This window comes from Parus major, chromosome 26 (genome assembly GCF_001522545.3).
Source record: "Parus major isolate Abel chromosome 26, Parus_major1.1, whole genome shotgun sequence".
NCBI classification, from domain to species: Eukaryota; Metazoa; Chordata; class Aves; order Passeriformes; family Paridae; genus Parus; species Parus major.
Genome location: NC_031795.1, coordinates 6,337,301 through 6,359,958, shown reverse-complemented (window position 1 = coordinate 6,359,958; position 22,658 = coordinate 6,337,301). Strand labels below are relative to the sequence as shown.

General features: G+C 40.9%; 1 protein-coding gene across 3 annotated transcripts; it reads left to right on the top strand.

The window, feature by feature from the left end:
- The first annotated feature begins 215 nt into the window (after positions 1-215).
- Positions 216-22,330, top strand: ST7L (suppression of tumorigenicity 7 like). 3 transcript variants are annotated; one of them, XM_015650602.1, is made up of 16 exons: positions 216-467; positions 1,742-1,824; positions 2,759-2,918; positions 3,424-3,478; positions 4,000-4,115; positions 5,969-6,047; positions 6,761-6,915; positions 7,033-7,130; positions 7,543-7,657; positions 9,377-9,449; positions 10,157-10,259; positions 13,320-13,470; positions 13,607-13,699; positions 16,280-16,419; positions 21,496-21,565; positions 21,794-22,330. In XM_015650602.1, the coding sequence occupies exons 1-15, from the start codon at positions 263-265 to the stop codon at positions 21,547-21,549; spliced, it is 1,680 nt and encodes a 559-aa protein (XP_015506088.1). In that variant the 5' UTR covers positions 216-262; the 3' UTR covers positions 21,550-21,565; positions 21,794-22,330. The 3 variants fall into 3 exon arrangements, with proteins under 3 accessions (XP_015506088.1, XP_033375785.1, XP_033375784.1); XM_033519893.1 differs by having other exon boundaries at positions 258-467; positions 10,139-10,259; XM_033519894.1 differs by lacking the exon at positions 13,607-13,699 and having other exon boundaries at positions 248-467.
- Positions 22,331-22,658: the final 328 nt, after the last annotated feature.

The window sequence follows — 22,658 nt, the reverse complement described above, 5'->3', positions numbered from 1 at the left end:
GCTGCCGCCATCTTAGCTGCGGGTAGACGCTGTGCTGCCACCATCATAGCAACGGGCAGGTTGTTCGCTAGCGGGAACACGGGGGTGGCCGACCTGCCGCGTCCCAGAGCCTCCGGGAGTGCTGGCTGCGGTGTGGGGAACGATCGGTCCGTGCTTCACGCTGGAGTGGTGATGATGGGGTCGGCGAACAGGCTGCCCGCGCTGGCGGAGCCCCGCCCCGGTGCTTGTCCCGCCCCTGTCCCGGCGTGCCCTGTGGGCCGTGATGGCGGAGGGCAGCGGTGGCAGCGGTGGCAGCGGGCGGGGGCCGCCGTGCCCTGGGGCGGCCTCGGCGTTCCGGCGTTGGGAGCAGCTGCGGCGGCGGGCTGCGACGCCCTGGGCCCGCGGGCTCCTGGCCGTGGTCGCCGGGCTCGGGCTCCTGTACGCGGTGCTGCGGGTGCCGGTGCGGCTCCGGGACGGCCTGGCGGCCGGTGAGGGCAGCAGGGGCGGATGGCGCGCTGGGTGGACCCTTCGTGTGGAGCCGGGCGTGCGGGCAGGGCAGGCTCGGCTCGGACCGGTCCCCCCGAGCATCCTGGGCTGTATCGGGAGGAGTGCATCCAGCGGGACCGGGGCAGGGATTGTTCCTCTGTGCTTGGTGCTGGCGAGCGGCTCCGCAGGTGCTGTGGCCGGGTCCGGGACCTTCCATTCAGGAGGAACGTTGAGAGGCTGGAGTGTGTCCAGAGCAGGAAACGGATCTGTGGAAGGTCTGGAGCCCCAGGAGCAGCTGAGGGAGCTGGGAAAGGGGCTCAGCCTGCAGAAAAGGAGGCTCAGGGGGACCCTTCTCGCTCTTTACAACTCCCTGACAGGAAGGGACAGCCAGGGGGGATTAGGCTCTGCTCCCAGGGAACAGGGACAGGATAAGATAAAGTGACCTCCACCTGTGTCAGGGAAAGTTCAGGTCGGACATCAGGAGGAATTTCTTCATGGGAAGGGTGTCAGACATTGGAATGGGCTGCCCAGAGAAGTGGTGGAGTCCCCACCCCTCGTGGTACCCAGGGAACAGCTGGACCTGGCTCTCAGTGCTCTGGTCTTGTTGACGAGGGTTTTCCAAACGAATGATTATTCTGATTCTGTGAGTCTGTCCCTGCGGTGCCTACGGGCTGGTCGTGCATCCCAGCTTTGCTCGGTGACACACTGAGCTCATTGTCACCTAACTCCAGGGTTAGGGACACGGCTGAGGACTGGGCAGCCGAAAGCAGCCAAGGCACTGCCATGTGCTCCCCCCTGGGTCTGTCAGCTGCAGCCCTGCCCTGGCCCTTTCCAGCTGCTGCCAGGTGACAAGGCTGATGTGCAGTTTGACTCCAAACCATGGTCAGAGCACCACTAGGTAATTGCATTCCCTGCATTGTTGTCTTGATATCAGGACGGAGAGGTCTGTGGGAAGTGTATGTTAACACTGAATTTGCATCAAAACAGATGTCTTAAAGTGAAGTAATACATTAAATTGGCTTGTTGTGGTCCACCAGCCACATGGGTGAAACCATAAAGACTTTGTCTAGAAATGTACAGTGATTTTTTTTTTTTTTTAGCTGGATGTAAAAATTGTCTCAGGTAGATACAAACAAAATAATAAGTGGTGAGGATTCCCATAGCAGTGTAGCATTATAAAGCTACTAGGGCTATAGTATACTATATATTTGCATGACAAGCTATTTTTGTTTTTCAGTTCTACTTATTAAGTCTTTGGTTTTGTTTCTCTTAACAGTGACTGTGTTCTTAAGCACTTTGACTCCAAAATTCTACTTTGCCCTTACAGTAACTTCATCTTTTATATCTGGACTGATATTTGTAAGTAGTCCACTTCTTTTTTTCAAACAACTTTAGCGTGTCCCAGATGACTTTATGAGGGGTAAAGGGAATGAATATCAGACTCTAGAGGGTGCCTTTGTGCTGGGAAGGAACTTCTCTGATGTATTGTTGCAACCTGTTTGCTGTGTGTGTATTGGGACTGATGAGTCTGAGAAAATAACTTGTGCAGAGAGCCAGAATGGTTTAGCTCCACTGACACAGCTTCAGCTGCTCCTCTGTCACTGGTCACCAGAGAGAGGAGTGCAGTACCTGATCCAGGCACGGGATCCAGATTGGTCCAGGGCTGACAGTTTGGTGTAGTCCTTGAGGGCTTATGATATGCAGGTATTTTTTTAATTGCTTCAGGAAGAGATGGTAATATTTTTGGCCCAAAATTTCTGCTAAGTGACTGTCATTGCTGATAACTTAGCCATATCTCTTTGTTAGCCTCTCTCTTTCTGGTTAGAATTTCTGTTTAATGGGCCATTTTATCCTTTATTCTTCTAGATTATTTTTGTGAAATGAAAGAACTACACCTGTGTTAAATACTACTAATATGGTACTACAGGTTGGGCTACAGCTTGAAGTATTCTCTCCAGTAAAAGAGGATATCATGTTTTTTTGCCTCTGTTTCCAGTTTCCCTATACAGGCACTTCTAAAAGGGTTTATGAGTTACCCTAATGACCTGAGGAGGGAGGAACATAACATTTGACTAAAATTTTGATGTTTTTTTCCCAATCTCTTTCATGTTCTGAGTGATCCTGCATGACAAGACAGGCCAAACCAGGTCATTAGTGTTACTCTGTGTGGAGATAAGTTCCATCCCTGATCATTTGCAAGGGGATGTGCTCGCTGTGAACACTCTTCATCCCTCGTGTTTGCTGGGAGGGTGTCATCTAAGGAAATTCCTGGTGCTTTTTTCTCCTGTGACAGGTGTTTGAGTGGTGGCACTTCCGAAAATATGGCACATCTTTCATTGAGCAGGTTTCTGTGAGCCATTTGAGGCCCCTCATTGGGGGTGCAGAGAACAGCCCCCCAGCCCCAGCAGCTTTCTCAGCGGGGGAGAATGAGACCAGCAGGCAGAACATGCCAGGTGATTCCTGATGCGTCCCAGGAGCTTTCCTTAAGCTTCCAGATGGCTTTTAATGGCTTTGGCTGTGCATTAGTGCTTGTTAAAACTGGACAAAATCTGCATCTTAGAGTGTTTTGTCAGTATTAATAAAAATATACTAATGTTTTTTTACTCTAAACCATTCATTGTTAAAAATATGATTTAGAAAATATTATACATTTAGCTAAAACTGTTTCAGTAACATTAGTTATTTACTATTCTAAATATGTGCAAGGTAAATATTGCATGAGTGTACATGCATTGCTTAATCTTCCCTCCCTGTGCTTTTGTACCCCAGCAATTTTGGAGAGCAAAAATGGAATATTATATTTATGGAATAGCAGAAGTTTATGAAGATGATGATTGCATAATAATAAAATTAAAGTAGTTTTTCAAAGAACAACTGCTTTTGCATTACTGCATTTTAACATCAAGATAATATTTCCCGTGCTTTTAATTTAAAAAGTACTTTTTTTTTATTTCTCAGAGTGCAAAGTGTGGCGAAATCCTCTCAATCTTTTCAGAGGGGCAGAGTATAGCAGGTATTAATTATCTTGCTTTCCACTGCTTATTTTTAAATTTAATCGGGGGCATGCACATGACTTCCTCACTGAGCTTGCACTGATAATGTCAGGAGACAGCTGCAGACCTGCAAGGTTATAGGGGTGATTGATACCAATCCTGTGTTTAAAAGGCACCAAGCCAAGCTTTGGCAGTTTCAGTGTTATGAACAAAAGTATTACTGTAGCATTTTTTTTTAGAGTAATGTAGGAAAAAATCTTTTTTCAGAGGTTGAGACAGTGATTCTCAATCTAAATTCTCTTTTATTAAGCTGTATTTTAAGTCTCCTAGTGTTACTTCATGGGAAAAGCTGCTTTCTAGGAAGCCAGTTCCCAAATTGTTTACAACTTTATAGATTTCTGAACAATAGTACTTGAAACTTGGTGTTAGTAGGTTTAGTCTTTTATTACAGATTTTCTGCACTAGGCACATCAGCTATCCCTGTGGTATCAGCATTGCTAATTACTAGGAATGCCTCTTACTGAAATTTCTACTGTTTTAGGTACATGTGGGTGACTGGGAAGGAGCCTCTTACTTACTATGACATGAATTTGTCTGCTCAAGATCATCAAACCTTCTTCACGTGTGACACGGATGCCCTTCGGCCTTCAGACACAGGTAGTGATGTCTGGACAGTGAAAAGTGTGTTTTTAGTGAACTCCAAAGTAGTGCAAGCTACTGTGTCAAATATTTAGTATAGCATTTCTCAGGTTCTAAAGAGGTTTAATAGATGTAGAGGATCAGAGAGCAGTTTGGGTTGGGAGGGACCTTCAAGCTAATCCTGTTACACCCCCTGCCATGGGCAAGGACACCTTGCACTAGACCAGGCTGCTTCAAGCCCCCTCTAACCTGGCCTTGAAATTTAGTGTTTAGTGAAATTTAGTGGAAAGATGTTGTTTTATGTTGTGCACTCTCTACTACTTAAGTGCTGTCAGGGTCCTGACTTTTTAAAGATCTCACACATTTCAAATGATTAACACAATATTGCAAACCTGGATTATATTCTCAGCAGCCAAAATGTGGTCTTATTTAAACCTTAGTAATGAATGCAGTAATGAGTGCAGTCTCCAGATTTTTTTCCTTGTGCTCCACATTCAGTGCAGAAAATGTTCTTTACCTGGTTATTGTCAGTGTGGGTGTGAATTATTGTCAATTTGTCACATTCCGGAGGTGTTCCTTGTCAGCTGGCTGTGACATGTTTGATATGAAAGATATGTTTTTATTTCACAAAAGGGAGTGAATTGTCTCGCTTGCTGAGCCAAGACTAATATTTTGTTTCCGAAAGAAAACTCAAATATTTTTCCACGTTATTCTTGCTTGACAGTAGGAGGTTTTGTTCCAAGAGAAACATGTATAGATTCTTCAGTTTCCTTATCATCCTTGAGATAGGCCAGATATAGAACTCCACGAACATAAGTTTTTGGAGTTCTTTCAGAACTGGTTTTTAGTGTGAAAGTTAATAATCCTGCATAGAAAATGGTAGCTCTGAGCGTGTTGTTTTCCTGGAAGGTGGTTTTCAGTTTGTGTTTTCCAGTTTTTACTGAATGGAAGCATGGTGGAGAGGGGTTTATAGTCATTGCAGTGAAATAATTTTAAATTCAAGTTGTAGTTCAAAGGACACTTCCGAATGGATTTCACCCTTTTTACTTGTTCCCTTGAGCACTTTCTGGTAAGCTGATAAATGTGTATCTTGAATTGGCTTTGCCATGTGATGCCACCCAAATGTGCTTTGTAAATTTAAAATGAAGTTGTTTATGATCTGACAGTTGTCTAAAACTAATCATGGAACAGAATCCCAGAACGCTTTGTGTTGGAAGGGCCCTTAAAGCTCACCCAGCTCCACCTCCTGCCCTGGGCAGGGACAGCTTCTGCTATCCCAGGCTGCTCCAAGCCCCATCCAGCCTGGCCTTGGACACTGCCAGGGGCAGCTAGAGCTGCTCTGGCCAACTTCAAGTACAAAACTCGACCTGTGTGGATACCACTGCAAGATACCCCTTACTCCATCGCTGTTTTCTTTGAAGTTCTGTTTGAAAGCTAAAATTAAAGTTCTGTGCAGGTCTGTGCAAGAACCTGTGTTTAACAGTTGCTCCTGCCAAGCTTCCAGCAAATCTTGGGAAATGTTTCCAAAAGTCTGTAGCAATTTAGAAAATGTACATCTGCCTGGTTATGTAAGCTGTTTCTGTGGTCCATGTAGGAGTTCTGAAATGGTCAGTGAGGAATCTTCCTCACTGTTGTTGGTTTTTTAAGCTAAGTTTGGGGCGTAATGAGCTGTTGCATGAATTTGATGCTTGTGGTAGAAACAGCCTGAAATTAAAACACTTGTTTGTTCTTGCTTACAACAATCATACAGCAAACAGGAATTTTCAGACTGGAAGGGAATGATAACTAGAGCTGGCTCTAAGCAGCCAGTGTTGTGTCCACTGGCTCCCAGGTCCATGTCCCTCACCAGCATTTCCATGTTTTTGTTACAGTTATGCAGAAAGCGTGGCGAGAGAGGAACCCGCAGGCCCGGATTAAAGCAGCGTATCAAGCTCTAGAGTTGAACAATGAGTAAGTTTATAAGTTTAGTTGCTGTATTTCTAGTGTGAAGCATTAAGTAGAAGGATACTAAGCATACTATCAGTTTCTTCATCTAATAATTCACTTTTAGCAAAGTTCTAAATGCTTAAGGGGGACTCTTTGGAATGGGAATTGCACATGGGGTGTAAATTGCCCTGAACTGTTACACTAAAAACATCTTTTGTGCTGCTTCTTTCTTAAATTGTTGTATTACTGGCAATAACAAATGAGGAATCTTATTCAGGTATAGGATGGTCTTAATTGAATATAAGATAATGTGTTTCAGAGGTGGCATTGTGGTAGAACTGTATTTGGAATTCACAGATGCCACTCCTGTAAAGGATTTAAAACTACTCTGTAGCATAAACCAAAGAACTTCATCCACAACTGTGATCCGCTTTCCTGACAATTATTGACCATTTTTACAGTTTCAAGGAAAATATTTTAACTTGCTTTTACAATTTTTCCTTTGCTTTTTGTCCAGATGAGAGGGGTATGTGTGTTTTTTTCTGTAAAATAGAAAAGGTTTCTTTTTTCCTGTCAATCCCCCTTTGAACTCAAATCAGTATTTTGGAATTTTAATATTGTCAATGCTTGCATCTTAAACATAAGTGAATCTTGCCCATTTCTAATACTTCTAATACTTATTAAATGTAGTAAACTCCCTCTCTCAAAATAACTGGTAGTTTTTTCTCTTATTTCAGTTGTGCTACTGCATATGTCCTCCTGGCTGAGGAAGAAGCAACAACCATTGTGGATGCTGAGAAATATTTCAAGCAGGCTCTGAAAGCAGGAGAAATTATTTACAGAAAATCTCAGAACTGCCATTCCCAGAGCCCACAGCATGAAGCACAGCTGAGTAAGGACTTTGAATCACATGAACTCTTGGGTTTGTGTGAGCAGAAGTGTAAAACTGAAGTTAAAATGAAGAGAGGTAAGGATTGAAACTGGTAATTTTTTTTGTCTTTGTAATTAGGAAGAGACACCAATGTGTTGGTGTATGTGAAGAGGAGACTAGCTATGTGTGCCAGGAAACTTGGAAGAATACGAGAAGCAGTAAAAATGATGAGAGATGTAAGTAAAAGTGAAAAAACCCTGAGTTAACCATTGTTTTCAGTCACACTGTCCTAATTGATGGTTTTAAAGTTCATTTCTTGGCATCAAAATTAATCTAATTGAATTATTTTCCCATGAGATTTGCACATCATGATGGGATGGGGCTTTGAGTAACCTGGTCTGGTAGGAGGTGTCCCTGCCCTTCTGCTACGGCAGGAGTGAGATGAACTTTGATTGTTTCCAACCCAGCCCATTGTGTGATTTTATGAAATGATGCAGTTCTTTTCATGCTGCTTCCATGCCAATTTCTTATACTCTGAGACAACAGAACATTAAAAAAATCCTAGATTAGTTTACTGATTTCTGTTAAGTATTTCAGTGATTCAGCTGCAATTCTATATGTAATTTATTTCTCTTTATTGATTTGCAGTTGATGAAAGAGTTTCCACTTCTCAGCATGCTGAATATCCATGAAAACCTGTTAGAGGCCCTTCTGGAGTTACAGGCTTATGCAGATGTCCAGGCAGTTTTAGCCAAGTATGATGGTAAGTGATAGCTGTTGGAAAATGTGTGTGTTTTTGATAAAAGTGAGGTGGGCAAGGGCTGTGTGTCCACAGGCAGCAATCTACCCATGACCTCAGCAAGGGGAGCAGATTCCCTTCAGCAGTAACAAATAGGTGCTTGCAGAGTGCAGGTCAAGTTCTCCTTTTGACTGCTGAGGTCAAATTTAGGCAAATTAAATTGCATATGAATTACTTTCTATGTTTTTAAGTTCTAATCTGTAAAGAAATCCTTTCTTCAATTCAAGGATTATATTAATTAATCTCTTCTACATCCCTGGATATGCCTAAATTCATCAGCCTTTTTCAGCCAGCACATAGGCCTGTAAGGAATTGATGTAAATAAGCTGGAAAAGGTGGTTTTCCTTTTGTTTTTTTTGTCATCTTCCAGGCTTGGTGCTTCTGTAATACTGAGGTTTCTTGTCAGGGATTAGCAGTGTGCAAACATGCTGCTGCCAGAGATCAGTGCTGTGCATCAAGTGATGTAGTTTGCTTTCACTTTCTGTCTCAATTAGTAGGTTGCAGATATTGTGTAAGTTTAAATAAAGGTTAATAAAAGAAATACTTATTTTTTATTGCCCTCAGCTTTGCCACCTGGACAGTGCCTACTTGATGAGTGCACGAAGGGCTGCTGTCAAAGCAGGGCCTTAAGTCACATTTGGAATGGAGGGACATAGCAGTGTTTTATGGCAGTTATTCTCAGAAGTTGTTGAGTTATCTTATGTCAATTCTTTATTGCCTCAGGGAATCAAAGGTATGAGATTTTTGCCCAAATCCTGTGCCACTTGTACATGGCCAACCTAGCACCCTGCTCCCATTCCTTCATCCTCTTCTGGGTGGATTCTTTTTGATTTGTGAAAACCATTTGCACTTTGCCCAGTGCTTCTTTCTGTTAACACCAGGAATTGTGGCACTGATTTTTTTTTCTGAGCATCTGGAAAATTGAGTACAAGCTTCAAACTCCCTGCAGCACCCCTGTGTTTTGCTTGACACAACAGCCAGACTTTTAGTAAGTGATGGACAGGCCCAGGACGGGATTTACAAAAAAAGCAAGAGCCATCTGACTATACACAACGTGTTACTTGGAAATTACACCCCAGACTTTGTCTGCTTTTAAAGTAAACTTGCACTGTGGAGTGCTAACCTTCTAATCTGTAATTGTCAGCTCAAACTTGGCTTCAGATATTCCACAAAGCTACAGCTAATAGAATTTTCCCCCGTGGGACTGCAGAAGAGTGGAAATTGCATTTTTGTTAAAATTCATCTACCTGTCTGTAATGTAATTTTTTGTGGTCAGCTTCTGGTCAGTCTCTCAGTATTGTATAAAACTGTGTTAATGTACAGTTGCAAAATTAAGTAAAGATTAGAAGCTTACTTTAAATCTTCGTGGGTTAATACAGGAAATACATTCTGTTCTTAAGTTTATTTATGTGCACATTTCTCTTTGGATTCAGTTTCAGCTTGTTGATACATTTAGAAACAAAAAATGGCCCCATCCCCTAAATACAACTTTGAGTTGTCAATCTGAGAATGAGTGGTGACTGTGCAGAGAAATTCAAAGTTTCTAATCACAGCTGAAATGTTCCAGATGTTACGTTCATTGTCTCCTATACCCAAGGAAAAGTCTTTAACTCAAAGGATGTGGGTTTAAAATGTTTGTATTGCCTTAGAATCTTACAGCTTAATTATTTTATTTTATCACAGATATCAGTCTTCCCAAATCAGCAGCAATATGTTACACAGCTGCTCTGCTAAAAGCCAGAGCTGTTTCAGAAAGGTAAGAGAGGACATGTGTGAAAACAATGGTTTGTCACTAATCTTGGCTTCTGATGTGAAATATGAAGGAAAAAGGTCTGAATATTTTATGTTTTAAAATTGCTTCTAATCTGTAAACAAATCTTTGCTTCGGTTAAAAGATGATTTTAACTTTTAGTCTTTTTTTATATCCCTGGGTACGCCTAAATATGTAGTAGTTACATTTCTAAGAACAAGTTGAGTGTATTTATATATACACACATTTTTGTGTGTGCAATAGAACACACTTTAAAACTACTTTTAAGGGTCCATAGAGTTAGTACAGGTGAGGATGTTTGTCACAAGCACACGTATTGGCCAAGTGCTTTTGTATAAATTCTGTTTTCAGTGTTTTGCTGGGGATTTGTCTTTTGGAGTGGGTACAGGATATTTGTGTTAGTTGATGCTGGCATTTCCCTGAGGTCTGAGCCCAGCTCCTCCTCCCAGCAGGTGCTGATGCTGTAACAGGGAGCTGAAACAGGGCACTCACCTGCCATGACTGACATGAATTTCATATGGCCATGGATAACATGGTCAGCTTAACATGAACATTTGTCTCTTAGAAAGCTTTGTTTATCTTTCTTGATGAATCAGCCAATTTTTAATGAACTCCAAGTTTACAGTGCAAATAAACACCTGGTTAGCGTTTATTATTTATTACTTTTGTTCAAGGTGGGTTTTTCCCTTTAGGTTCTCCCCAGAAACTGCCTCCAAGAGAGGGCTGAGTACAGCAGAAATTAATGCTGTGGAAGCAATTCACAGAGCTGTGGAATTTAACCCTCATGTTCCAAAGGTAAAGAGTGTTTTATTTCCTATTGGACCACTTGTAGTGTATTCTGAAAAATATCATATAATAATATCATATTGTTATTGGAGCCTTTCTAGCTCCATATTTTCTTGAATTTGGTTATAACTCCAGCCGTGGAGTTGTTAAAAACTTTAGGTTTTTTATATCATAAATATTTTGTAGCCATATTTTTTTATATATAATAGCTGATATTCAAACAGGGTTTTTTGCACAAAAACTTAAACTTGGAATTTCCTAACTCGTTGGAAAATCCAGTAATGTATTACTGAGGGCCCTTTACTCTCAGTAAGGGTGGTCATTAATAAATATAAATGTAGATATCTAAAGCCATAAAATAATCACAGAATGGTTTGTGTTGGAAGTGACCTTAAAGATACATCATTCCATCACCCTGCTTCCAAGTCCCTGAAGCCAAATTAAGTTCTCCAAACAATAATCACTCTAGTATTCCAAACCCCTTTATTCTGCTGGGCTTTCCACCATAGCTCCATGGTTTTTGAAAGATCTGCAGTCACTTATTTTCTTCATCCTTGTATAAACAAGATTAAGAGTCTTCATCACCACAGGCTGTAATATAACATCTGGCATCAAAACACAGATTCCACAGAGCACTGGATGAAAATAAAATTTTGCATTGCTTTTTAGTGTCCTAGTGATGCTTTCAGTATGAAACCTTGAAGCAGGAGGTTGGCTCAGTGCAGACTCTAATCCCCTGCAAATGATGATGGAGTCCCAGTGGCTGCTGCTGGGGAGGCTGGAATGATCCAGCCACTCTGTTCTGTCTGCCTGTCCAATCCAATAGAATGTGCACTGAGGAAGCTAATTGCTGGGAGAAATTGCTGCTTCTTTGCATGACTGATCAAGAGCGTAGCAAGTTCATTTCAGACAGTCTCAGACAGATTTTTCTTTAGCCTCTGCCTTTAGGGGCAGAAGATTATAATGCATTATCATTATCTAAAAGTTCTTTTGTTTGGGTATCCTCCAGTTTCTGGAACCTCATATACCTTTTTAAAGAAGCTGGGAGATCATTTCAAACAGGCTGTTATTAAAATATGGTCTGTAGTTCTGCAGACAAATGCAGAAACTGATTCCACATTTCAGTAACTTGATTTTCTCTTCTAATTGTATATCTATCCATTCTTCATGGGTTTTTTATTACCATACTGCCTTGAGGTGCCAATGGGTTAGATGACAGAGCAGAATTTTACTGGTGCAGGCTATTTAGAACTCTGAAATGTTTATGATCAAGGCAAACCAGTGAATAAGGGCAGAGAAGTGAAGCAACTTGCCCAGTGGATCACAGAGGGAGAAGAAAATCAGATCTTTGAATTTCCACTCTGTTTTGTCCCATAGGCTAAAAATGAGTACATAAAGCAGGAAATCCCTCTGTTCACACATCCAATGAAAGTGATTGTACATAACATTTTGCATAAGGAAAATAAAATAAAGTTTGTTTCTCGTTGTTCTGCTTTTACAAGGCTGGGCGTCGTTTGGAAAGTTAGAACCAGCTGGAAAATAGTCCTCTTAAGCCATTTCAGATTAGAAATCTGTAACTGCATTTTGGTACTTTATAAAACAATCTTTTGTAGTCATCTGAATATCTTAGAAATTTTTATTTCATATAAAGACTTCAAAGGCTTCAGTTCAGATACCTTCAGTACTGACACCTTGCCTCTTTCCAGACTGGAATTTTTCTGTTTATGTGGTAACATGGGCTCAGAGAGAGCCAAAGGCTGGAGCTGAGCATTGGTGTGTTGTGGCAATACTTGCAGTGGGGCTTCACCACCACTGCTGGGTTTATATTCCCAGGTAGCATAATGGAAAAGTGGGCACTGTGGAGAGCATGAGGAGTTGGGTCAGGGGTCAGATATTTGAGACCATTTTCCCACAGCAGTGCTGTGTGAGTGATCCTTTACTGTGTAAAAAAAAAATAAAAAAAAAAAAGGAAGAGGATTAGAGGGGATTAGCAAGAATATTACCCTCCGGATTGCAGGCCCAAGGCACTGAGAGAAGAACCTAGCCAGGCAGCAAATGTGCTTTATTTGGCTGGGGCACAACCCCTCCTACATTCCTTGAAGAGTCTGAATGGGAAAAGTTAAGTCTTCAAACTGGATTAGTAAATAATCTCATAGTTTGTGGCATCTGCTGAAATAAATCGGTGAGTTAGCTGCATTCTTACACTTCGGGGGACACTCCAAGGAATTGCCAGCTACATTGATCAAAGATGTCGATTAACTTTGGCTGTTACTGAATGAGACACTATATGGTAGGAGAGGACAGCTCACAGGTAAATATTAGAGCTGAAACTGTAATTTCATTCTTGTAAAAAGTAGTCATCTGTTTTTAAAAGCTACCTGACTTTTTTAATGCACCATGAGAAAAAGTGGTACATTAAAAAAAATTGCATGTTCTGTGTTGTAGAGAAATAGGAAATGATGAATCCTTGTGTTCTTTGACTATTCTGAGCATCAGATTTTCTGCTGATGGAGGGATAGAGCTGAAATTGAAAAAATCTGAAATCAAAGATACTTTGTGGTTGCACAGTAAGACCACATTAGAAGAAGATTTTCCTGGATTTGGTTTATTATTATTCTTTTGGTTAGCACACCGACACTTTCAGGTTTGCTGCTCATACTTCAGAGCTAACAAGTCCTCAGCCACCTACATTGAAACTTTCAGTGATGAACTAATGAGCAAAAATATTGTTGGTTTGGGGTTATTTATCAGCCTAAATTTGTCCCTCATTGGTGTTGCACCTGCAGCATTGTACTTAATGTCTGATCCACAAGGATGTATTTTTATTTTGTCTTACCGAAGCTGTATGTTTATTCTTGATTTTTTGTGTGTGTGGAGGCCTAATTGAAGAGTCGTATACACAGGAGTGTTTTGCTGCTTTCCAGTTCTCACTTAGGGCAGCCTGGCTGCTCTGTGGTAGAAGCTGGCCCCTTCTACACTCAGTTACACTAAAATGGTAATTTATATTTCTCAATCAAAGGTTTTTGAACATTCCATGTAACCAGGTGTACTTTCCATTTTTCCTTCCAGTATTTACTAGAAATGAAAAGCCTAGTGCTGCCTCCAGAGCACATTCTGAAGCGAGGGGACAGTGAGGCAGTAGCGTATGCTTTTTTTCACCTGCAGCACTGGAAGAGGATAGAAGGGGCTCTAAATCTACTGCACTGCACATGGGAAGGCAGTAAGTATTTCCTTTTGTATTGTTCTGTACACTAGAGTAGTCTCTCTGCCTTTGTCCCCCTCAAACACGACTGGTTCTCTTTGTGGGAAACTGGTCTGATTAGACACAGATCTAATGTCACTCACCCTTTTTGCAGCATTTAGGATGATTCCATACCCATTAGAGAAAGGACATCTTTTCTACCCCTACCCAAGCTGCACAGAAACAGCAGATAGAGAACTGTTGCCAAGTAAGTGGTTTCTAAGCAGTAATGACAATAAAACACAGGCTAAGGACATACTCAGTTTGTGGTATTCTGTATTTACCTTACTGTAATTTTTTTAGTTTGAGCTTCCTGTGAAGGGGATTCAGCTATTTGTTGATGTCCCTCCCAACAGATCCAGAAGCACTTGACGTGTGTGTGGTAAATGTCAGCTTGATGCTGTAATAGCCTGAGTCCTTCAGAGATGAAATCTGTGTGTGGTACATTCAGACTGAGTCTGGCCAACCTTGAGAACAACAAAGTTGAGCATTTGTTAAAAACTGCTTTTAAAAGAGTTCATGAATTTGACTGCTGTTGTAGCAAGGAATCAATCCATGGTTTCCAGTCCTGCATTAGGTATCCAGTAAAACCTCTCCGTGAACTTACAGAGAATCTCTGGTTAATCTGTAGCTTCACAGAACATGTATTGCTTTTTGTCATTAATTCAGTGGTCTGTATTTATCTGCTGGGTGCCTCCTGGAGCTTTTTATACATCTATTTCTGTGGATTTATACTAACATTTGATACTGAAAAGTAAGTCTTTTCCAGCTGCTCTTTGCTTCAAGGTTACTTAATGCAATTATGAACCTACATGTTTTTTTCTGTGGGCAAGACAAATAAACTATATCATTACTGCCTGTACTCATGATATTTAGGAAAATAGCATTAATTTAGATTAGAATTGAGCTGTTAATTATACATCTTATTTGAATTCCTTTGGGGTTGAACTTCTATGTCTTGAAGAAACACAATTCCCCTGGGACTGGACAGGGCTACTGCAAAAGCACCAGCAGCCCTACAGAGACCACAGCTGTGGAAAGGAAAACTGCACAGACGTGTTTCTATTTAAAAGCCTGAAGTTATATTTAAAATGTGTAATTTAAATTTGCCCCCAGACTGCTTTAAATTACTCATTTCTCACTTATGCAGGATATTGCACAAGGAATTCTTTGGTTAGTAACTAACCCTAAATTGTAGACTTCCCAGCATAATTAAACACCAACACATGCAGATATTTCAACAGGATCACTCACGCATTCCTGTTATGTTTTAAATATAAAACTACCTATAAATAAAATCATCTTAACACTTTTATTGCAGCACTTCCTCAAGAAATCTTGACACTTAATTTTTAAAATATTTATCTATTAAAATAATGTTGACTAAATCAATGATTCAAAAAACCTGGATTGGTCTGATGAGTACCACTTCTTAAATGTCTGTGAATGTATAGAATCAGCTTTAGTTGTTTTTATCTGTTTTGAATTTGGTTTTAATTTTCCAGTGTAGGAAAAGCTACTGCAAAAAGAATTAATTCCCATTTTTGAAACACTTTTCTTAATTATATTGCTCCATGTTTTAGAAATGAGGTGAGTTTCTATATAGTATGAATCTCTGATGTTAGATATGGATCTCCAAATATTGTATGTAATTGTACTCCAAAATCATATCATTAAAACCAAAACAATCCCTGAGCACTTTGCCACTAATGAGTTGCAAGAGCACAAGACACTTTTGCTGGATTTACTCTTCCAATGGTGCTTTAATGTGGTAGCATTCTGAAGTAGTAACTGGGAAGGTGAAGTGGTTTTTTCCTCCACACACTTCAGCTTAAGAAGGAATATAATTATATTTTCTCATTTTACAAAAAAAAGGCTCATTCATAATTTTAAGTTTTTGTTAGATTTTAAAAGCAGCTTGTCAAGAAGGGCAGTCCTTTTATAATTACTTATGTCTATAGAAACTATCTTTTTCTTCATTTAAAAATATTTTGGAATCATTAGATAGAAATCAGAGCTGCAGGTATCCAGAGCCATTAAATAATTGCAAGTTCACGCAGTGGGTTGTTGGTGAGTGAGCAGCAGCAGTGTTGGAGTGCTGAAAGCTCCACATGCCACCCTTAGCCTGGCTAATCACCTGCTTTGGATTTTGTTACCAGAGATTGGAAATTGCAAGGAGCTGCTACATCCAGAATTTATAACCCAGCCCTGGTGCTGTTTTCTTTGAGGTCTGCTCTGTCAGCTGCTCTGAACAGATTTACTGTAGTCTACAACCAGAAGTCTTCAAGAAGTACTAAGAAATAGATGTGTATACAACATGCTGGTCGTTTTGTTCTTGCTCAGCTTCTTACAGGGTGTGGAGATGTGTTGCTCTTTTCAGGTGACAGGGTTAGAGCTGCAGAGGGTTGAAAACACCTGAATTGTTTTAGTTGGTTTGGATAATTTTGACAGCTTGTGAACTTTACAGGCGTTCCCTCTGTCCTGTTAGAAAAATAGGTACTGAAAACTGAGCCTGATGAAATGCTTCAAAAATAAAGCCCATGCAAGTGAAAAAGAAGACTGGGAAGAGAATATTAATAATGAAAACAAATGTGTAAAAACTGTTAATAATGAAAACAAACATGTGATGTAGGAGAAAAATTTTTGAGAAGTTAAAGTACTGGAATTTAAGATGTGCTGCAGGAGTCTTTCCTTCTGAAAGTCCAGAAATGAGTTACAAAGCCATAAATAATTCAGAAAGCAGTCCTTGATTGTCAAATGTCAACATTCTTCATTTTTTTCCTTTTAGCATTTCACGAAGTCTCCGTTTACCCCCAGAAGGAACTTCCCTTTTTCATCCATTTCACAGCAGGCCTGTGTTCCTTTTCAGCCATGCTGGCCCTCCTTACCCACCAGTTCCCTGAGCTGATGGTGGTTTTTGCAAAAGCTGTAAGTACTGTCTCTGTCATGGGGCTTGCTAAGGTATCTCATGGGTTTTTGGGAATTTTGAGGTCCAGGGTGAAGTTGCCTCTGGTCAATCTCATGCTTGTGGAGCATAAATTATTTTATCTGCTTCTGTAAGAATCTTGGTAGTGACAAACACATACTGAAATTTGGGCAAAATGTCTATTTTGACAAGAGATGAGCTATTGCTATTACATAGCATGGCTTTAATTTGCACTGTTATGGTTAGAGAGCAGCATTTCAGCACCAGAGAAATTCTCCCACAAACCATTGTGGTGAATATGGATTTTAGCCTTGTGGAAGTGCACGACTGCAGTGGGAGAGCCTCAAAAATAAATTTGTTGACTGGAAGTTTTGAGGAGTGAGGAAAAGGCAGGCCCAACTGCAGGCAAACAGGTCTCTGAGCACTGAAAACCCACAGTGTGATGTAAAAGGAATGGGTGAGAACAGATAAAGTAACTGGTGACTTCATAGCAGGTTCAGAACTGAGTTTAGCTGTCACTTAACCTCTCAGGAGCTCAGGCACTGGTTTTATATCTCATCTGGTTTCATGTACTAGATGGAGAATGTATTCAGTGACCACAGTTCTGTCATTTGAGTGCCTTTTCAAAGATAAAAGCTGGCATTCATTGGTAATAATCTGTGATGCTTTAAATGTATCTTAAATATGTCTGTTCCTGTGGGTGCCTTCTGTGCCTCTCTTTTCTCCCTCTCTTCCCTGCTCTTTTTAGGATTTCTTTCCCTTACTCATTTGTTAGCATCTGCTGTCTGTAACCTTGTCCTCTTTCCTTGGATTCTGGAAGTGGAGAAACAAAGTGCATGGGCAACTTCCCACTCCAGCTGCTCAAACTACTCCAAGCAGTCAGTTTGGCCTTTATTGAACTGTGGATCTCATGCAGTAGAGCAGAGTAGCAAATAAAGAGCTCTGAACTCCTGAGGGAATCATTTATTCTGGCCTGGCTGGTCAAAATGGAGAGTATAAACTTCTGTGTCCTAGTGGTTTAATGCAACAGGTAATGGGGACCCAGGAGGAAAGCCCTTCTTTTTTAAGAATACTTTGTTCATAAAAGTGTTTGCTTTACAAGTGAACCCAGTCCATTGTCCAACTCCTGCAGGTCTGAGAATGGGGCCTCATTTCCACACAGAGTTGTTGATTTTTATGCTGGAAAATGTAGTTGGACATGCCAGTGACAAATTTCAGTGCTGCTCGTAATTGGCTGGATTCATAGGAACTAGGGGTTAACTATCTGCTTGATTAATTCTGTAAGGGCTGCATTAGCAATGTTGTATGATTTCCAAAGAGATACAAGGTCAAATGTTATGCTAACAAAGAATTGCTTGGTGAAGTTCTCTCTGCTGGGTTTCTTCAACCAAAAAAAGGACAAGACTTTGTATGATTGAGTTGGCTTTGCAGTTGAGCTGTCCAGTGACATGTCCAAGTGTGGGGAAAAAACTTCCCAGGCTTTACTCATTTGGCAGTGTGTTTATTTTGTTTATTTTCTTTAGGAGAAGCTGGATAGTGTCTGTTCAGCTGAAAAGGTAGATCAAGAACACTACACATTGCCACAGCATTCCCACAACCAAGTCAGTGGTAGTAGGCACAGACAGAGGCTCTTGGCACTCTCTGTGGCAGTTTGTAATCAGTAAAAGCTGGAACTATGTGCTGAGATCATCAGGCAAGAAGGGAATTCTGTGTTACTCTCTTGAGATTGACAGCTGAGAAGGAAATACGAATTTCCAGAATTCTGCTATTTTAGTTAGAATTAATGTTGACTTTCAATCATACTCTAATGATAAAAATTCTTCCATATTTTACTTATTGGATGATTGTTCTCATTATTCCATTCCTGATGTTTTCAGAGGGATCCAGAAAACTTGTAAGAAACGATGATGCTCAACATCAAAGTAACATTTCTGGTTTTATTGCTCACAACAGGGATGTTGGAACTAGATGACTTTTAAGGTCCCTTCCAGAGCAGACCATTCTATGATTCTGTGTTTTAGTTAATAGATTGCTTCAATAGTTTAACTACAGATCATGCTGTGATGGCTGCTAACAGCCATTTATAAATGCTCTCTTGCCTTCTGGAGGTCTCTGTAGTAGTAGCATCTCCTTGAATTTTCATACCAAAAATGGAAGGTTATCATCTGTTTAATGATACCAGCCTTTCCACTCAAGCATACTGTAATAAAACAATTATTAATTGCTATATTAAGCATTATATTTTCAAGTAATTACAGTGCTTTGAATTTTTTAAATTTTTTTTTGTATGTTTTTCATTACTTAAAGTATTTTTCATCTTACCGTTCTTTAACTTACTAAATATAGTAATTTGAGATAATAAAGTTCTAGCTGGTATATCTGGAGTGCTTTGGCCATACATTTTGCATTCCTTTTATCTGTTTCCAACTCTTGAATTTCCAAGAAACCTAGAACACTGTTTTAGGAATGGCAATTGGAAAGTATTGTGTATATGGAATTTTTCATTGTAAATCTCCAAGCAGCGACTCCTTAGATTACATTTCATTTACTTCTTAATCAAACTGTTTTCCAGCATTTGAATCCCCAGCGAGCCGAATGCCTCAGAAGGGGTTTAAGAAGTTGAATACCTTTCTATTGACTTGAAAAGTCTGAGTTTACATATTTTCATTTGTTAGTGCTTGAGATTGTTTCCTCCATAATAAATCACAGGGTAAACCTTGGCAAATTGCTAAAAATATTCCAAGTGGCCAAAAATCACAAGGAAGCGTTTTGTGGTTCCAATGTATACAGTGTGCAGCAGCAGCAGCAGCAGCAGCGCTGGAGCCGCTCCTGCCCCACGCTCCCAGCCCTGCCCACCCGCACCACGCGCAGCCCGCGGGTCTTGCACGGCCCAGGGGCTTTGCAGCTGTTGGGGACTGGTGCTGGCAGAACACTGAGCATTTCCTGGTGCAGTTAGAGAAGCTGTGGCTGCCAAATCCCTGGAGTGTCCAGGGCCACGTTGGAGGGGGCTTGGAGCAGCCAGGGATAGTGGAAGGTGTCCCTGCCCAGGACAAGGTGTTGAAATGAGATGATCTTTAAGGTCCCTTCCAACCCAAACTGATTCCATGAAAACTGTTGTATGAGTTAGTGCTGGTAAGGACAGTGGAACAGGCAGTGGTTGAGGATCCACAGGAGCTGCAGCACCGGTGCAGGTGCTCCCTGGGCCTCACTCTTGGTTTCATTCAGATTTCTGATCTCTTGGAGAATCCCGCTGTTCTTCATCATCACACAGCTCTGTTTCTGAAGTAGCTGCTGTTTGGATTCTTTGCAGTAAGTGACAGAAGGGAGGAAGCTACACAAATGATGATAATCTCAACAGCTCTCTGAACAAGCTGAAAAACACTGCTAGATAAAACAACTTCTGTCAAAATTGCAGACAAAAGGGTCTGATTATTTTTTCATTCAGTATGAATTTTTATTTTTTAATAATTACATAGATGGAGGACTGTGTGGACATGAATCATCTTGCAAAAGTGAAGTTATACAATTCCTTCTGTAACAGAAGGACACCAAGAAGTCTGTGAGAACACCAGTGATACAGAGTGATAGCAGGCACTGTAAACAGATCTCAGAAATTCCTGGAAACACTGAACATACCTTCATAGAATCATGGAATGGTTTGGGTGGAAAGGGACCTTAAGGCTCATCCTGTTCCCCCTCCTGCCATGGGCAGCCTCCCACCATCCCAGGCTGCTTCAAGCCCTGTCCAGCCTGGCCTTGGGCACTTCCAAGCATGGGGCAGCCACAGCTTCTCTGGACAATTCCAAGAAGATCAATCCCATATTTTTCTTTGGAACCTTATGTTGCTGGATTAGACCAGTGTAAATTATTATTAAAGTACTGAAAAAATAGTGCAGCAGTGTTCCTGCTGTATCATACTGAAAACAACTTTCTTTTTCAGGGAATTGGATAAAATCCTAAGAAAGTCACTGTTCCAAAGTGGTTTTGTATGGATTGCTTGATACTTTCACAACAAAGAAGTCATGGGACTTAAATTAAAAATTGGCTAATTTTTATGACTGTAAGATTAGGAGAAAACATTTTGCATTCTTGCTGTTCCCTAGCTTCCTGTTGGAGGATTCCTTGCCATTTTGTGGCAGCCATATAGGGACAGAAAATAGGGCAAAGCAGAACCCTGTCTGGCAAGTCTTGCTTCATGTGACACTCTGCTTTACTTAAAGAACAAATCCCCCTACCACTTTCCCCAAAGCTCATTAAGTGAGACCGGAGAATTAACTTTTTAGCCAGCTGCTGAACTTTTCATATTTATAAACACTTGAGTCTTTTGCTTATCTAAGAGAAAATGTGTATAGTTTGGAGATGTGCACTTCCCTGCCAATGTGTAATGAGTGGTTCTACACTTGGTAGGGAAAAAAAAGCCTGAAGTTTCCTGTCAGAGCTGAGTGTCGATGCCAAGGGCAAAGGTTTCTTGCCTTGCTAATCTACATCTTAACTCATGCACTTAATGTGAAGGTGCCACACGCAAACAGGCAGGGAAGAAGCCCACTGCAAGGAAAAGCTCCTACACTGCTGTGAATGTTATGTTTTAAAAGCCTTTTTAATGTAATATTTGAGGTTATGATAGAAGCCAGGAGGGCCAAAGTAAAACTTTCAAAGTAAATGAGTCCTGTTGTTGCTAATTCATGAAATGAGGGTTTGCACAAGGATAACCTGAGTGCCAGCAGAATATCTGGGGGATGGGTTGAGAAGGTGCAGAGGAGTTTGCATGATTTGTTTTAGCCTAATCTTACTTCTGGAATGGTTTAGGTGGCTTCTAGAATATGGATCCTGTCTGGAAGCACAGACTGGTCCTGGTGGATGGACTGTTCAGTTTGAGTCAGTGACTTGTAAATAATCTATGAATATTAAAAAAATTAGTTGATCTTTAAGGTCCCTTCCAACCTAAACAGTTCTGTGATTCTCTGAAAATCCACTGTCCTCCCCTCCCTATTCTGTTCAGCCCTGGAGGCACAGTGCTGGGCAGCTGGAGGAGCTGGAGTAGGGAGGGATGCTGTCCTAACCCTCGTTCTTTTGTCCAGGTGCTGCGGGTGCTGTGGCCAGTGAGTGCTCCCAGTGTTCTGGCCTCCAGCTGAAGGGACTGTGCCAGGGGTGAGTGGACAAAGATGGAACTGGGGCTTCCAGAAGGTTTTCCTTCTACTCTGTGTCTTCATTAATGTGTAACGTTTACAACAAGCCTATTTCATGGCATCAGCAGTGAAGGGATTGGAATTCTGTTGCCCTGAGGGAAAGACACAGAGTGATTTTTGTTCATACCTTGAGTCTGCAGAAGGAAGTTGGTTTGGGAACTGATTTATTGTTGTGTTCTGTTTCTTCCAGTGCTTTGGGACTCTTCTTTCACCCTTCATCTTCACTATGGGGCACATTGAGGACCTGCTGCTCTCCAGCCCCCGGCATCAGCTGACTCTAGTGTGACTGGAGTGTATTTTCTATGATAGTTTGATTTTATTCTTGTGAGCCTCACTTGGTGGTTGGCTGACCCCCAGTTGTGGGGGCCAAGGAGGAAATCTGGGCTCTTCCAACTGATATCCTTGACAGGCTTCCATGTTGATGGTTCTTAATATGTGGATTTCTTCTTTAGACTTAATCTGTAATCATCTAAGAAAATAGTTCTTTTTGAGCAATAGTTTATTGCTCTCTAAATCACTCAGACAACTGGAAGCTCATACTTCCTCTGTAAGAAAGGAGAATACACAAACTGAGCAGGTGTTTGTAGTATTGATGTTTCCTTCTCAGCTGCAGATGCACCAGATACTTGGCTTAGATTTGATTTTATAAGCCTTTTTCAAAATATTTGTTAACAGCAAAGTATGGTTCTGCTTTCTTTATTAAAATGTTGCTACTTAACACATTGAATTTGTTGACTTCTTAAGTGTCTGTTTAATATAGATTATAATGTGCAAACAAAGATTTGTTTCTTACCTTATGGACTTGCATTAGTCAAGGAGATGGTAAACTCCTCTATTTCATGTTACTTCTTTAGATTTAATTGTGCATATTTTTATTCTTCAAGACAAAGCATTTTGAAAGACAGGATTGTTCTGAAACTGCCCAAAGTGTTGTGATAGCTGCATGGGAGTCTGTTGGGAGACATGAACTTTCAAATGTTAGTCCAAAGTAGTGTCACTGTTGAGATGAAGACTTGAAGAGAATGGAGATGTGGAAAAGGAAAATCAAAGGATTT